The 15,507-nt window shown below is 39.4% G+C and overlaps 1 protein-coding gene across 1 annotated transcript; it reads right to left on the reverse strand.

Annotated features, from left to right (window-relative positions):
• Positions 1-348: 348 nt before the first annotated feature.
• On the reverse strand, positions 349-14,033 carry SERPINB2 (serpin family B member 2). Its single transcript, XM_058677000.1, has 8 exons — positions 13,999-14,033; positions 10,367-10,543; positions 7,378-7,488; positions 5,818-5,946; positions 5,215-5,332; positions 2,289-2,431; positions 1,187-1,351; positions 349-899 (listed from the first exon to the last, which is right to left on the reverse strand). The coding sequence occupies exons 2-8, from the start codon at positions 10,532-10,534 to the stop codon at positions 495-497; spliced, it is 1,239 nt and encodes a 412-aa protein (XP_058532983.1). The 5' UTR covers positions 10,535-10,543; positions 13,999-14,033; the 3' UTR covers positions 349-494.
• Positions 14,034-15,507: the final 1,474 nt, after the last annotated feature.

A 15,507-nucleotide genomic window follows, 5' to 3' on the forward strand; every position in this document is an offset into this window, starting at 1 on the left:
AAAAATGATAAGTAATTCTAATAATGAAAATAACATGTTTCCTATTGCTAAAGATTTTCTTCAAAATATTACAAAAGGGCATACAGAAACTCCTGTTCATTCACTCTAAGAACAAGTAAATGTGGTTAGATAGAAAATCAACTGGCCACCTGCTTCTGCAACTTAACTGGTTGCATTAAATAGACATTTAATAACAATTTTTTAAAAACCCACAATTATATGAGATAATAAATAACAAAAGAAAAGTTAATACGATAAAATGAATGAGAAGAAAGAAGGAGCAAAGTGGAGATTATCTCCTTTAAGGAGACTAAATGGTTAATGGAATTATGATTGAAGATTATCTGGTCATTTTTGCCTTTATATTTTATAGGTCCCAGAATTTTTACAGAGAAACAGAAACATGGAGAAAAAGACTTGGCTCCTAAAATAGCATTTCTGAGACTGATAGCTCGCGCCAAGAAGTCGTGTGTAGAAATGGAATCTTTTCTATTTTATGGTGAGGAGAATCTGCCCAAAAACAGAATGCTGTTGGTTATTTTGTGCATGATCAGGAAAAGGAAAGGATGGTCAGCCACAAACTGGGGGCCCCCATGGCCAGTTCTTCCTGTCATAATGCCCCCAGTGCCAGCAGTGGCTTCAGTGCCCTCCTCATTAACTTCAACAGTTGCTTGATGGAACACTTCAGAAAGAAACAAATCATTTGCTTCCGACATTCCTTGGAAGTTGGCCTGGCCCTTGCTGAAGGCATCCTCCATGCCCATATTTTTCAGAATGGATTTGAGTTCATAACGCTCTTCTAATTTGAACTGGGGGATATATACTTCAACATCATCTTCAGCCATCGTGTCTTTGTTGGTCCAGTTCTTCAGCTTGTCATGGGTGATTGCATCCTCCAGCTGTAATGCAAAGCAAAGAGCAAAACTAAAAACTCAGTGTTAGTTAAAAATTATAGACTTCAATTAAATAATGTATCATACAAAATTTTAATGGACTGGTCAAACTTTTGAGAAGGTAGCATGTATACCACATGCTTCAGAAATTTTGGAAAATGCCAGTTACATTATGCACTCAATAACCTATTTCTGTAGGAAAGCATAGAATACTTCTTAGATGTAGAAGTTCATTTCCTTAGTAGGAGTTTTATCCCCAAAGGTTTAAAGCAATTGAAGATGGAATGCCTTACCAATTCCAACCCAGTGCTAGCATCAGCAGTTTTTTCTGGAAGCAACAGGAGCATACTGACATTTCCAGCATATGGGAGTTCTAGGATCTGAACTTTTAGGTCTTCTATGTATCCAATGTTCAGCTTTTCACGCAAGTACATCATCTGTACAGGTTTACTCTCAGTCTGAAATTATTACAAAGTAAAACATGAAAGTCAAGTCTAAGATGTCAAGGTATTTACAATGGAGCTGGCATCATGGCACAGTGAGCTAGATCACCACTTGCAGCACTGGCATCCCATATGAATGCTGGTTCCAGTCCTGGCGGCTACATAGCTGATCCAGCTACCAGCTAATGAACCTGGAAAAGCAGCAGAAAGTGATCTTGTGCTTTCGCCTCTGCCACCCAAAAGGGAAGACCGAAATGATGCATCTTGTTCCTGGCTTTGGTCTGGTCCAAGCCCAGCTGTTGCAACCATTTAAGGAGTAAACAAACAGATAGATGATTCATTCTCTCTTTCTCTCTCTCTCTCTCTCTCTCTCTCTCTCAGAATGCCATTCTAATGAGCAAATAAATCTTTTAATAAGATTTACAACCATACATAAAAGAGAATGGATTCAAATTTAATGTAGAAAGTAAACTATTTGTATATCCTTACCATGAGTACTCTAATCTTGGTAGACTTTTCAAGTTATATGCACTGTTTAGTAACACAGACAACAATGAAAATAACCCTGAAACTTTTGTTCAGTATTAATTATGGGGCAAGAACTTCTAAACCTCAGTGAATGCTTCCAAGGAATTTCTGAAATGGGTGCAGTAATAGTACAGTTTTATACAAGAAACATGAAATGCATGAATGTAAGTAGGGTGTTAGCTGGTAAGTGATCCAGCCAACATTTGAATCCAGACATGCATTTGTATGAGGCCTGAGGTCCTCGGCTCAGCTCACACTGCCTCTGGAAATTACTGAGTGCCACTGAGTAGAGTCAATGCCCAGTGAACCTGAGTCATAACCAGCAGGTAATCTGGGAATCAGTAAATGATCTTCATTTTTCTGGCTCCATCTTTCTTTAAGTCCTAAAATACACATTTGCGCAACGCATCTTATTTTCTCATACCGAGTTCAGGTGGAAAGGATAGAACCCATTCAGCTTCTTCTCAAATGGAGTTTTCCACTTTCCTTTGAAGTAGACAGCATTAACAAGGACCATCCTGGTCTCCGTGTCTACAGAACCTTCTGGGAGCAGATTTGGGATTTTACCTGCAGTAACAAAACATAGATTGAGTTTTCACATCAAAGCCAAAGTTATGAAGACTTTGTTCTTTTGGGTAAGCATCAAGCTCAGAGTCAAACTCTGAATGGATATTGATTTTCAAAATCAAGTTTTTTCTCTAGGCTTAAATAAAATTGGAACACATTTCTCAAGTTTGCAAAATTCAAGAGAAAATGAAGACATAGTTATTTTTAAATTCAGAGTCACTATCAAATTAGGAACCATGTTTTCACTTCCTTTTATGTGTTACTTTCTCAGTTTTGCAGTTGTATGAACGTTATTCAGTTCAGAAGGTAGTCAAAGTCCCTTAAGGTACATAATGGCCCTTTTCCACAGTGCATCACTTGTTTCTCCCAATCCAGCCCAGACTGTCTGTCAATTTAACCAATCCATTCAGTTAAAATTAATAAATTCTTTAAAATCTAAATCCTGTAAATAATTTCAAAATGTATACTAAAACTAAACTAAGAGTCAAAAAGACACAGGAAGAAAAATCAATCATTTCAATGTGCCCAAAATACTGTAGAAAACATTTAATATTAATTGTGAAAAGATTCTGTGGTAAGTTCTATAACTGAGCCAAAGAACATGAAGAACAATAGCAATGGACCTGGCATGGTGGCTCAGTAATTAAATCCATGCACAGGTGCATGTCCCAGCTGTTTCACTTCCCACCAAGCTCCCTGTTTGTGGCCTGGGAAAGCAGTAGAGGATGGCCCAAAGCCTTGGGACTGGGAAGAAGCTCCTGGCTCCTGGCATCAGTTCAGCACAACTCCAATCATTTCCGCCACTTGGGAAGCGAATCAGCAGAAGGAAGATCTTTCTCCCTGTCTTTCCTTCTCTCTGTAAATCTATCTGTCCAAAAAATACATAAATCTTTAAAAAAGAAAGCAATTTAAAATAGCAATACAAAGAAATTAAAGCAGTAATCCTGAGTATGGTCTCAGATATAATGACATCTGACTGCAATCATTAGGAAATTGAAGAAAAAGTTCCTTTGAGGTGAGTACATGCTCTACATTGTTCCAACCAGTACAATACACTACATGAGTTGATCCTCACAGCGACTCTTTTAGGAAGATATCATTAGTACAATTTTACACAAAAAGGACACAATGATGAAGAAAGTGCGCAAGTTCCCCATAGTTATAATGCTAGTTAAATTTTAAATATTCTGTTTCCTCAGTCTAAAGCTTTCTAATATTGCTGACAGATATTGGACTGTTGTAAGATGATCACTGTTTTCAAAGGACAGTGTCGCTTTATGTAGGAACAGAGGAAACGCATGACAGACTCTCAACTCTCAATAGACTGCCTAGACCCTATTACTTTGGTAGAAGAAAAAACAACCAAAATCATTTTAAAAATAATTTTCTATAAATGTTAAATATGAATATGAGTGATGAGGTAAAAAAAAAAAAATAACAGACCAGCTGAAAAGAGAAATTATCAAGAAGTGCGTGATTAGGGACACTTCCAGGAAAGGGTGGGACTTTGCGGCATAAACTAAACCCTGCAGCTGAGGAGTCCTTGTGAAGAAGGTGTGGAGGTATCAGTGAGGACGCTGCACTTAGGGGAGTTAGAGAATCCTGCAGCAACACGCAGTCGGCCAGATTATGAGAGCTTCTCCTTAGGACAGCAGGGAGTCACTGAGGCTTCCTGCCACATAAGAATGAGTACAATAAGCCTGCCACTTCACACTTTGGGGGCACCTCGCTACTAGTCAGACTTAACTCCATTCATTTTCTCAAAGGGTCAGGTGTTTCTTTTCCGGACCTTTATATGTAACTGCATACTCTGTCTGCAACACCCTCTCCAAGCGTCATGGTTGCCTTTTCCTAAACACTTTCAGCTCACCTTCCCGATCAAAACTCAAGCATGTTCTATTCTACTCAACTATCTTCCTTATATGCTCCCAAGTAGTGCCCTGTACTGCCCGATCAGAGCACCTATGACTCTTTAACAATTGCCATTTTCATTGCTTCCCAAGATGGAAATTTCTATGGTGGCAGGAGTCAGAATTCTTGTGTTCATTTCCACTCCAGTGTCTGGTACATGGTAAAAGATATAGATAAATATTATTCATTCAGTAAGAATGAATGTATTGTTTCACTAAGGTTGAGTGGTATGAAAATGTAAAGGGAGGCACTAATCTATGAAAAAATTAAGGGCAAAAGGACATGAGTTAAATTGGTTGAAGGGGCTTAGAGAATCGAACAGAGATGAAGCCAGGGCCAAAACAAACATAAAATGTGTTGACTTTAAATTGTGAAAGAGAACAAAGAACTTAAATATTTTTGAGACTTTCCTCTTCCATTGCAAATATTCTTTTTTTTTTATTCATTGATTACATTGTATTATGTGATACAGTTTCATTGGAACTGGGAATCACCCCACCCTGCAAATATTCTTTATACAGTACAATGATTACTCATCTTAGGGTCAAGTATATTTTTCCTTGTTTTGGTCCATGGAGGGCACAGAGTCATAATTACTTCCCATATTTGGAAACATTTGCCTTCCTTCATATTCCTTATGAAAGTAAAATACAAAATCAAAATACTTAAATCTAGTTTATATATTTTCCATCAGTGGACCTCAGTTAATTTTTTTCTTAATTAACTCACTACTACAGTTACATGGCAATAAGCTTACATTAACCAGTAAAGGTTGATAAATTTTAACGGTTCAATGGCTAAGTTCAAAGATTGTGTAAAGATCTCAGCTTTCCAAGTAGAAAGAAGAAAAGAAAATATTCAAGTGGTTTTACCTTTGGTCTGAGTGTTGACCCAAGAATTAATTTTTTTTCTTGCTTCTTCTGCGCATTTCAGAAAGTCTACTGCCTGGGGTTCTGTAGAGTAATATTTCTTAGAAAGTTTCATGTACTCCTTTAAAGCAGAAAAAGGACCAAATATTATGAGAAGTAATTGCGAACTATTCATAGTTTAGCTGTAAGTTATAAGCTATCAATACTGGAAACCCTGGAGTAGGGCTTGAAGTGGGCGAGAGGTGCTGAATGAGGAAACAGAGATTACACGATCTTCATTGACCTCCTTCCCCAGATTCCAGCCCCAATTCCATCTGTCTTCCTGTGCTCCTAGCATTGCAGATATTAGAGGAAATTGGCTTGGGGGATAGTGCCCCTGGAAGGCAGTTTGTCGTGCAGATGTCTAACCTCCACAAATGAGACATTTACACCAGAGAATGAACAAAGAAAGCAAGAGCAAAAGGAAAGCTGGTCACAGCAGGTGAAGCTTGGGGGCATGTACCAAATTCTGATTCCGCTTGTAGGAACTGCAGAGAACTACTCTGAAAGTAACTTGACTTCTGGTCATTTTCGTCACATACCATCTCAATTACAGGTATTACTTACATCCGTGAAACCTGCAGACTTCTCTCCAAACAGCTTGTTGGCACTTTCCAATAAATAATCCCCTGTGGATTTGTTGATTGCAGAGCTGAGAGAGCTGAAGGAGGAATGGATGGTGTCTCTAATTTGTGCCTACAACAGAAAGAAAGAATTCTCTTATGTGACAAAGAACTACTACAAAAAGATGTGTCCTAAGCAATGACATGTTTTTTTCAAAAGAACAATAATAGCTATATTAATGCATATTTTCTTCTGATACTCTAGAAAAATCTTTAATAAAGTGATTTTAATGAGGATGTGAAGATTTAAACTATTTAAACTAGCAAAATAAGTTTTAATCTGTCCCAAATTTTATTATATTCATGCATTGTATTTAGCTAGGAAGTAGCCAACATATTAGAAGGAATTTAGATTCATGTACAGCTCCCAAATCTAAAGAATTTTTGGTTTGTATTTAAGTTGAATAAGGTATCTGATATACAGAGATAGTGTGATTATGGCATAAAATTCCATGTTGTTTATTTTAAATGTGCAGAAAGTGTATATTTTGTGACTTCTCACAACCTCCCCATGACCAAATATGTTGATTGTGTTCTTAGATTGTGGCAAATTTTCCACGATGTATGTTATATCAAACCACTGGGCTGTACACCTTGAAGAGATGTAGATTTTATCTGCCAATTATGCCCTAGAAAAGTTCGGAAAAATTATTACTTTAACCACGCTAATGATCTGTTTATATAGTTTCTATGAGCATCCTTTTCTCAGGGTAGCCTATGCAACAGAAAATATGGGTTTTAAAAAGTCTCAAAAGTAAATGGGGATTCTAGTGCACTGTCTGAGCTGCACACAGGATGGCCTCCTAAGGGACATGAGAGGATCTGCTTGAATCACAAGATTATAGGAGTCACAACACCTCTTCTAATCATAATTCACAGAATGATGAAGCATGAGGAAACTCAGGAAGAAACCGTGGGTTTTATCTCTGTACCATCTAACTATGAGCAGGACAGTGATGGTTGGCTGCACACATTTAGATTCAGGTCTTAGAGTTGAGCTGAATAACTGAAACCTAAGCAAATGGAAAGTTGAGGAAAAGTATTACTACTTGAGATTGACAGATGATAGATAGCTCAATAGATAGATGATAGATTAGATGACAGGAAGGAAGCAAGCAAATAAAAAGGAAGGCAGGTAGGTAGGTTTGTTTGGTGGAAAGACATCTTTGGATCAGTGACCTCATGCACACATTGAGCTTGGCCTTCATTCTTCAGTAATTTGTTGCTTCATCTTCTCTCTGCTTTGTTGGAAGTCTTCTTCTATGAAAAAGGGTGATCTAGGAGCCTCTGGCATTGTTTTAAAATACATTTACCCAATTACTGGCAGAGGAGAGTGATAGAATTTAAAACTAGCTTTGATTAAACTCAAGAATTCTGGATGTCACCTTGGTTTTGCCATTTGTTAGTGGTATGACCTCAGAATGCTAAGTTAATGACTCAGAATCCTTGTTTTCTTTTTCTGACAATGACATGTAAATTTAATATGAACAAATTAGTGAATTACCTGCACAATAGCGTCGGGATAGGGACTCTTCTGGACCTGTTGCATGAATTCACAACCAGTAAAATTCTCCGGGGTGACATCACGACCTCCGACTTGCTTGAACTGGAGCACCTGGAATGAGAATAAGGGAATGATTACGTTTTCCTGTTGAGTTACCGAAACTTTAAAACCAACAGCTGACTGAGACCTCTAGGTTGTCCTTTGTATTTGCCTTTGTGTATAAAAACAAGTTTAAGTGCTCTTTCCATGTAATGCGGAAATAGTAGACAACCTAAATCCCCCTTACAAGAAACTACAAGAAGTGTATTTCTATTAAATCATATCAAAAACATTTTATGTTATAAGATTTTCTGTTACATAATGTTCCCTAAATTATCTTTTAATCTATGTGTTACATTGAAAAAAAGAGTTGGCATTCTGAAAAAAAACAATAAGGTTAACTCAGAATCTTCTAAATTACTCCCTTTTCAGCAGTCTTAACATAGAAAATACATTTACAATCTGTCTAGAACTGTCAGACAAAGCTTAAGCAGAAAAGCTCCTTTTACATTAACAGGAATCCCCTAAAATATTTACACATGCATAGTCACACAGAGAAGGAAATCAACTTCATTGTGTAGAGACAGATTACAGGGGCAAGATGACAACACGAGTCTTTGTTCATGTGTGGGTGGCTCCAGACAACACAGGGAAGCAGGCGATATCAGTTTCCATGATGCTGACCCACTCACACACACCCGGCATTGCTGCCTGCTGAACAGTGCTGGTCTGCTCCACCCACTCAGATATTTTTGGAACCCTTAAGTTCTGTAGAACTCTCCCACAGGACCCAGGGTGTAGACAGTGTGATGTGCTAAGCATGTTGACATTAGGATCTGTTAACAAAGGACAGAAAACCTTGTTCAGTCTCGTTGTGGATTCTTGAGCTGAAGAGAAAGGCTTGGTATTGATGAAGCCTTTCCCTGTTTCTTGAGGCCGACTTCTAAAATTCCACCTAGCATTCTCAGAAACAAAGTGGTTCAGTTCTGCCCAATCCCCCTTTAAATCAGGAGCCTCTGAGGTGGCATCGAAGTCTTCCTGAGTCACTTCAGAAATGCCTTTGAGGGGGCTCTCTGCAGGAGTGGAGGAGCTGAGGGGACCTGAGCCAGGCTGCAGCCACAGACGAGAGAGCACGGCAGGTGCCCCGTCCAAACCAAAACCCACGGAAGCATTCCCTGCCAGCACATTGATCTGATACGCCTGTGCTTCCCAGGAGTTGATACGTGCTGCTTTGGCCTTTCTTTCCACAAAACTACACTCACATTGTGTCTCTTAGCTACACCAAGTCCCAACCAGGGGTGTTTGCTGGTTCTCATTTGCTGATCTGTGAAGTCAGTATGATAATCATTGAATGTACCTCCAAGGATTATGTATTATGTGAGTAAACTCATGAAGTTTCTCAGAAAGGTGGCCTCTGTTAAGTGCTAGCTAGCAGGTGCTTTATGCAACCATCTTGGAGGTGTTGAATTTTCATTTGCCTTTTATAGACGAGAACACAGAGGCCATAGGATTTATATACCTTCATTCACATGCTTAGCAAACGGCAAAGCATGACTCCAACACAGATGAGTAGGTGCCCAGTGTCCAGTGCCCAGGCATATTCCTTCCACCCCGGGATTCCTCTTAATCTTAGTTGAAAAGCAATCAAATTCACATTTGAAATACAAAGTGCACAAAATTACAAGCAATTTCTTGCGATGGAAATCAATCTTGTCTCCAGAGTAACCAGTAATAATTTTTCTTTGTTGTTTTTTTTTACTTAAAAAACCCACTGCACTTTCTTAGCATTTAATTTTCAAAACTGTTGTGCTGGTTCCTTTATATTAAAAGAAAAAAGGGAGATTCAGGTGTTTCCTAAATCTTCCAGTGCAGCTCACTGCATTTTTCAGGGCAAAGATGATAAAGGAGAAGGAAACTTGCAAAAGACTGCTGCTGTCAGAGTTGAGCAACTGAATTTTGCTGTAAGTTTTGATGTTCAAACAGGCATGAGCATAGAGACCATCCCTTGTCCTTCTGTGGCAAGGATGGCCAATGCTCTCTCTATGAAACTTCAGATCTCAAAGGAGGTCTATGTTAAATTAGTGATCATGTCTCTGAAGAAAATGCTTACACACCCAGATACAATTTTCATGGGAAGCTAGTAACAAGCCCATGGCATTTTGGTGTGACCAAAAGCACAATACAGCCTTGTGCTTAAAGCATTCAGGTTTAATGTGTGTATGCATGGGAATGTGGAGCAATTTTAATTATCATCCAATTGCTGGCCTAAGAAGGCGGAAGGAGCATGAAAATTTTCCATGTGCAGAATAAACCTGTGGTGACTATTGCAATATGTGGTGGCAGGCAGAACTTCACCTTATTTCCAAGCCCCAGTGGAAAGAGCATCCTGAACAAATCTATGTTCATTCACTAGGGAAGGCAGGAAAGAAGGAACAAAACAATGGAAGAGAAAGAAGGAGGAAAGAAAGGAAAGAAGTGAAAGAAAAAAGAAAAGAAGAGAGGAAGTAAGTGAGGGAGGGAGAGAGGAACGAACCAGAGAGAGGGAGACCTGAATGCAGGGAAACTTCATAGTGCTGCCCCGTACCCTGTCCACTTTGGTACTGAAAACTGGCCACACATCCTGCTGAGCCACACTGCTGATGGATGCAAGTTCTCTATGTGCTAGCCACAATTCCAGCACCTATTTTTTTTATCTCCTGTGACCGTTTGTAGAAATCATTAGGAAGAATTCTTCACAAGGGTAAGGAACAAACACACCAGGGAAGCAGAGTGATTTGGAGTGAGTTAGGAGTTAAGAAATGGTGGTAACTTTATCAAACATGCAGTTGAGGGTATCAGTGGCTGTTTTGTCTTCTTACAGTGAAGGTGACCTGGATGTAAAACAAGAGCAATTCTACAAATCCTTTCAGAAACCATCCTGTCCTAACGTGGAGACTGAAAACAAGCTTACCTTGGCCATCTGGTCTTCAGTGTTGCCCCTGGAACCCAGGTAGATCATGGCCATGGTTGATGAGATGCTCCATGGAGAGAAGAAGAGGTTCTGGGTGGGGCTCACTTCTGCAAGGTGCTTGAAGAAATTGAGGGCAAAAATTGTGTTTGCAACATTAAGGTCTTCCATTGTGTCAACCTAGAAAGAAAGCAGTGAACGTGGTAAGAGGAAGCTTTAGGAGAGGGTGTAACATTGTGGATGAAATCAGTAGAGAAACACAGACTATTACACTCTGCCCAGTCAGGGCTTCCCTCCCTGTACTTCAAACACACAGGAAGTGCCCAGGCATGGTACAGCATTCTTCTGACACCATCTTTAAATTCCCACTATTTTAAACAAGACGCCCCATGTTTTCATTTTGCACCATATCCTGAAAATCATGTAGCTAATCTGGAATATGAAGAGACATTCAGCAATTAGCAGTGACACTTTATGGCACTTCAAATAAGAAAATGATGACAGCAACAATTAGTATTGTTTACTGAGTTCTTACCACACGGCGATTGCTGATCCAAACACTTTAGCTATGCTAACCATTTGGTCCTCAGTAAACTCAATGCATAAGTCACTGCTATTCTTGTTTTACAAAGCAAGAAACTGCTGAACAAAGAGACATTCAGAAAAGAGACAATTGCACTCAGTTTTAAAGTGTGGGTGTAGGAAACGAAGCCAGGTAAGCACCTCTGGGGTCACACTGTCCATCCCATGCTGCACGTACAGCTCTGCTGCACATGCCCACATGTTGCACAACCACACACAGGCAAGCACACCCTGATCCACTGATTCAGACGCATGACACTTGCATGCAACTACTTGTCAGCTCCGGTTGAAAGCAGCTATCTGCTTTCCCACTCCTTGCTTGTCAAAGTATCTCGGACTCATTGTTGAGGAGTTGATACTGCACCCAGCCTCTGCCTACGCCCTATCCAGCCACCCGCACTACAGCCCTGCTACATAGAAACCACTTCCTGGGACGGTGAGTTTATTACTGGGAATAATAGAAGGGTTTCCGTGTCTAACACAATCCCCAGGAGGAAGTCAGTGCCAGGCAGGAATATAGAGATAATCTCTGATACATGAAACACACACATATACTCAATGTATCAACCACCTGAGAATAAATGCCAGACATGCCTTCCACAACCCAAGACTCTGCATGAAAGTCAATGCTTGGACACACCCAAGGCAGGTGTGAGGGTGGACGTGTGCGTGTGTATGTGTTTTATTGTGCTACTTATCAATGATCATGTTTCCAGCTGTATACTTCAATTTCATCATGGCTTCAAACACACCCCATAACTACCAAAAAACATCAACCTACTGTAATACTCATCTTCCCTCTGTGACTATTACTTCCAGAATTGGAGATGAACTGGGAAAGTCCCCTGGGAGAAGGCATACCTTGTAGCAGTTGTCATGCTACCTACAGCAGTGACATCATACAGCAGAGCTTCCCAAAGAGAGTCAAATGTCACTTGTTTCTCTACTCCATGGACATCTTATGCAAGCCCTTACTTCATGAAATCATGTTATTAAGGAAGTCATTGGAATTTGTATCTAAATTGCTTATTTGAAACAACTCATTTTATTTTAACAAGATATGGTAAATCAAACGTGTTCCTCTAACTCTTTTGCCTCATCAGTTAATATCTGTAGGAACAATATGAGGAACACAGATAATATTCTGATGCTCCTCACTGTTAACTCGTGCAAGGACAGACAGCCTTTTTGCATAATCATGGATTCAAGCCCAGATCACCCTTTTCGAAGCTGACTTTTTTCCAGTAGCTCCACTGACTTCTACACATCTTCACTATAGCATGTAAGAACTTAAGCTTGAGAAATGCCAGAAAGAGGAAATGAAAGAAGGAAGTTGCTGCTCAATAAAGCCGTTAATTCTCATTAAATTTTAAAAAGGGGAGGAACAATTTTTTCTTCTGACTTCATCACAGAGAATGGATTAACATGAGTGGCTCAAAAATTCCTATTTTATACCAATTTATAATTATCTTTATAATGATTTGTTATTTCAGTTTTTGAAACAAGTTGTCTTAATACTATTTGGAAACAAACTAAAAGAATGTGAAAATATGTCAGAAGAGTAAACTAAAACATCTATATCAAATTCTTTGTAATAAACTGCACCCTCATCACTTTGATACTAACGAAAAGAGAATTGTCCCACATAAGCTTGCTTCTTTTTAAAATATTCTGAATTTCATTTTCTAAGTGAAGTATGATTAATAGAAAAAATGGCATTTGGTGTCTCAATTTCAGTTACAAATTCCTTCAGCTAACTTTCTGCTTGATCTTAGTAAGGACTTGCTCAGTAAACCTTGGGGATTCCGGTTACATGAATGAAGAGATAGAGCTGCAGATTTCACAGCTAGTTAGTCTCAGAGTCTAGGCTGAATCCCAACCTTCAGCCCTAAATTTAATGCCTCTCCTAGCAAGTTGTCAAAGTTTGGGATGTTTGGGATTTTTGACAGTTGTGACAGTGCCTTCTGATTGTCAGACAAACCCACGATTTGTGTTTGCAAGGCAGTGTGTTTGTAAGACAATGCAAAACCAAAGTCATAACATAATGTCAAATAATTCTCAGATAAGGTACATATTTGTGGCAAATTCCTTAATGTGGTAGTAAGTTGGACAACTTCAGCATGCTCCTACGTAATGTATAACACTTTGATGAATGGCTTCTGACACTGACGGATGCAACACTGAAACCTGGCACAATGAAGCACTGGGGATGTGCCACACTTAACCATTTGACCACAGCGCCTCTTCTCACTGGCCCTGCGTGTTGGATTGGGGCTTGCTGTTACAATCAAAACAACTTAATCTTTGTGCCTTCATAGGGGAAATATCTTGAAAGTGAACACAGAAATCAGTAAGAGCAAAGATAAATCAATAGTTTCAAAGAAACCCATTAAAAGTTGCTGCTGTTTCCTCCCACAAAGTTAAAAGCAGTTTCTTTTATTTGTTGACACTTATAATGATTCAGCGTCTCTTTACAGGGCATTAAACTACTAATTGAACTGTACTTCAGTAAATTCAAATACAAGTAGAGCTGATTTTCCTCTTTCATTACATCGTCCCCTTATCCAACTAAAGGCAACAAGTACATTCTTACCCTGGATTGACCCAACCCAAGTTCTTTCTCAATTTATGCAGTTTCAGAATGTCCAGTTTAAATAAAAACTAAGTATTCTTTTCCTTTTACTTAAATACAACTTATAAATCAATTAAAACATTTTAAATGAAAATATTATAATTTATATAAGTATCTCCATGAAATTCAATGTCAAAATAGTAGCTAGTATTATATATTTTCTAACCTTATGGTAAAATTAGAGGAACATACTCTTTGGTTTAGCTAAGCCCTTAGAGGTATTCGCTGGCTTCTGAGATTCACAATTACACTTTACCACAAACTTAGTCTCAGCTTAAATTAAAATATTTTCAATAGACAACCAAACAAGAAAACAGCATTGAATTCTTACTTACTCTTTACAATCACCTCAATATATTATTAATACAAAAATGAAAGAATAGACAAAAAGACGTCTTTCCCAAAAAGACGGCAGAAATACCTTGTGGTTCTCTGGGTTGCTGTCTGACTGGAACTGCTCCTCTGGGAGTTGCTGTAGTCCTGGCAGCATGATGACAGCTTTTATAACACTGCGCTCCTCCCACACACTTCTCTCACTCTCCTTTTAGTCTATATCCTTTGAGTGATTCAATAGTTTACTCAGAAAGACATCATTAAAGAAGAAACCCTTGTTTGCAAAGGCACAGTTTGGGAAATATACTGCTGACATAACTTAGAAACTTCAGAATTTGGTAATAGGATCTACAAATGCCTGCCAAAGTTAAGTAAAGTCTCTCGGCCCCAACCTTAAGTCTTCCCTCTCCAACCATGTTCAGTGGTGATATCGGATTCCACAAGGCGACTTGTTCCTGTGGACAGCCATGGCCTCAGGGCTCCACGTAACTTAGAAAACATCTGGCTCTTTTCTGAAACATGCAGATCCAAGTGACCCTTAGGTAAAGGAAATGAAGAGAAAAACACTATTTGTTTTTCACAAATTCTCCATCTTAAATTGTCCTACTTTTTCTCTAATTGTAACATCCTAAGTCTGGGTTCCACCCTGATCTCCAGCTAAAAACCACACCCAAAGAGATGTTTTTATTTGCCCTGATTAGAACATGCATCACAGCCTATCTGCAACTGTAGCAACTCACCTGTTAATTTAATTTACAATTCCAAACACCTCATAGGCAAAAGATACCATCACTGAATATAACTGTGATTTTGAAAATGGTCATAACGTTTATTTTTTTTAAAGATTTATTATTATTGGAAAGCTAGATATACAGAGAGGAGGAGAGACAGAGAGGAAGATCTTCCGTCCGATGATTCACTCCCCAAGTGAGCCGCAACAGGCCAGTGCACGCCGATCCGAAGCCGGGAACCAGGAACCTCTTTCAGGTCTCCCACATGGGTGCAGGGTCCCAAAGCATTGGGCCGTCCTCGACTGCTTTCCCAGGCCACAAGCAGGGAGCTGGATGGAAGTGGAGCTGCCGGGATTAGAACCGGCGCCCATATGGGATCCCGGTGCGTTCAAGGCGAGGACTTTAGCCGCTAGGCCACGCCACCAGGCCCCTATAATGTTTAAAGTCATTGAAATGTGTCTTAGGAAATTATACAGACATTTTCTCTTCACTTTTAAACAAAGGGAATTCCAAAGGTCAACTAATGAGGACAAGGAATGACACCATGTTTCATCTGTAGCACAGGCTGCTCGCGTGCCCCAAGAGCTCGGCTGACAATCTGAGGTGTCAGCTAACCACACAGTGTAAGTGGGGGACCCTGCCTGAGCTTTGCAGCTTGGCTCGGGTCCACAGCACCAGGTTTATTCTTACCTCACCTCACAGCCTTAGACTGTGATCACAAAGGAGTGGGCGACTTACTGACATCACTTGCTCTTAGACAAATGGCAGGATAGGCACATCCCTGAGAACTTGTGTCTAGCAATTGAAAACCGCACTATCTGGTGTCTTTATTGCTGAAAGATCTCAGGTCACTGATTTAAAAAAAG

This window comes from Ochotona princeps, chromosome 18 (genome assembly GCF_030435755.1).
Source record: "Ochotona princeps isolate mOchPri1 chromosome 18, mOchPri1.hap1, whole genome shotgun sequence".
NCBI lineage: Eukaryota > Metazoa > Chordata > Mammalia > Lagomorpha > Ochotonidae > Ochotona > Ochotona princeps.

What these genes read in the sequence shown, in the direction of transcription:
- SERPINB2 (XM_058677000.1), bottom strand. Translation starts at nt 10,534, where the DNA reads ATGGAAGACCTTAATGTTGCAAACACAATTTTTGCCCTCAATTTCTTC. An exon ending in CTGAAGACCAGATGGCCAAG is followed by an intron (nt 7,489 to 10,366) that starts GTAAGCTTGTTT and finishes TTCTCATTCCAG; the next exon opens with GTGCTCCAGTTCAAGCAAGT. An exon ending in AGTCTGCAGGTTTCACGGAT is followed by an intron (nt 5,333 to 5,817) that starts GTAAGTAATACC and finishes TCTGCTTTAAAG; the next exon opens with GAGTACATGAAACTTTCTAA.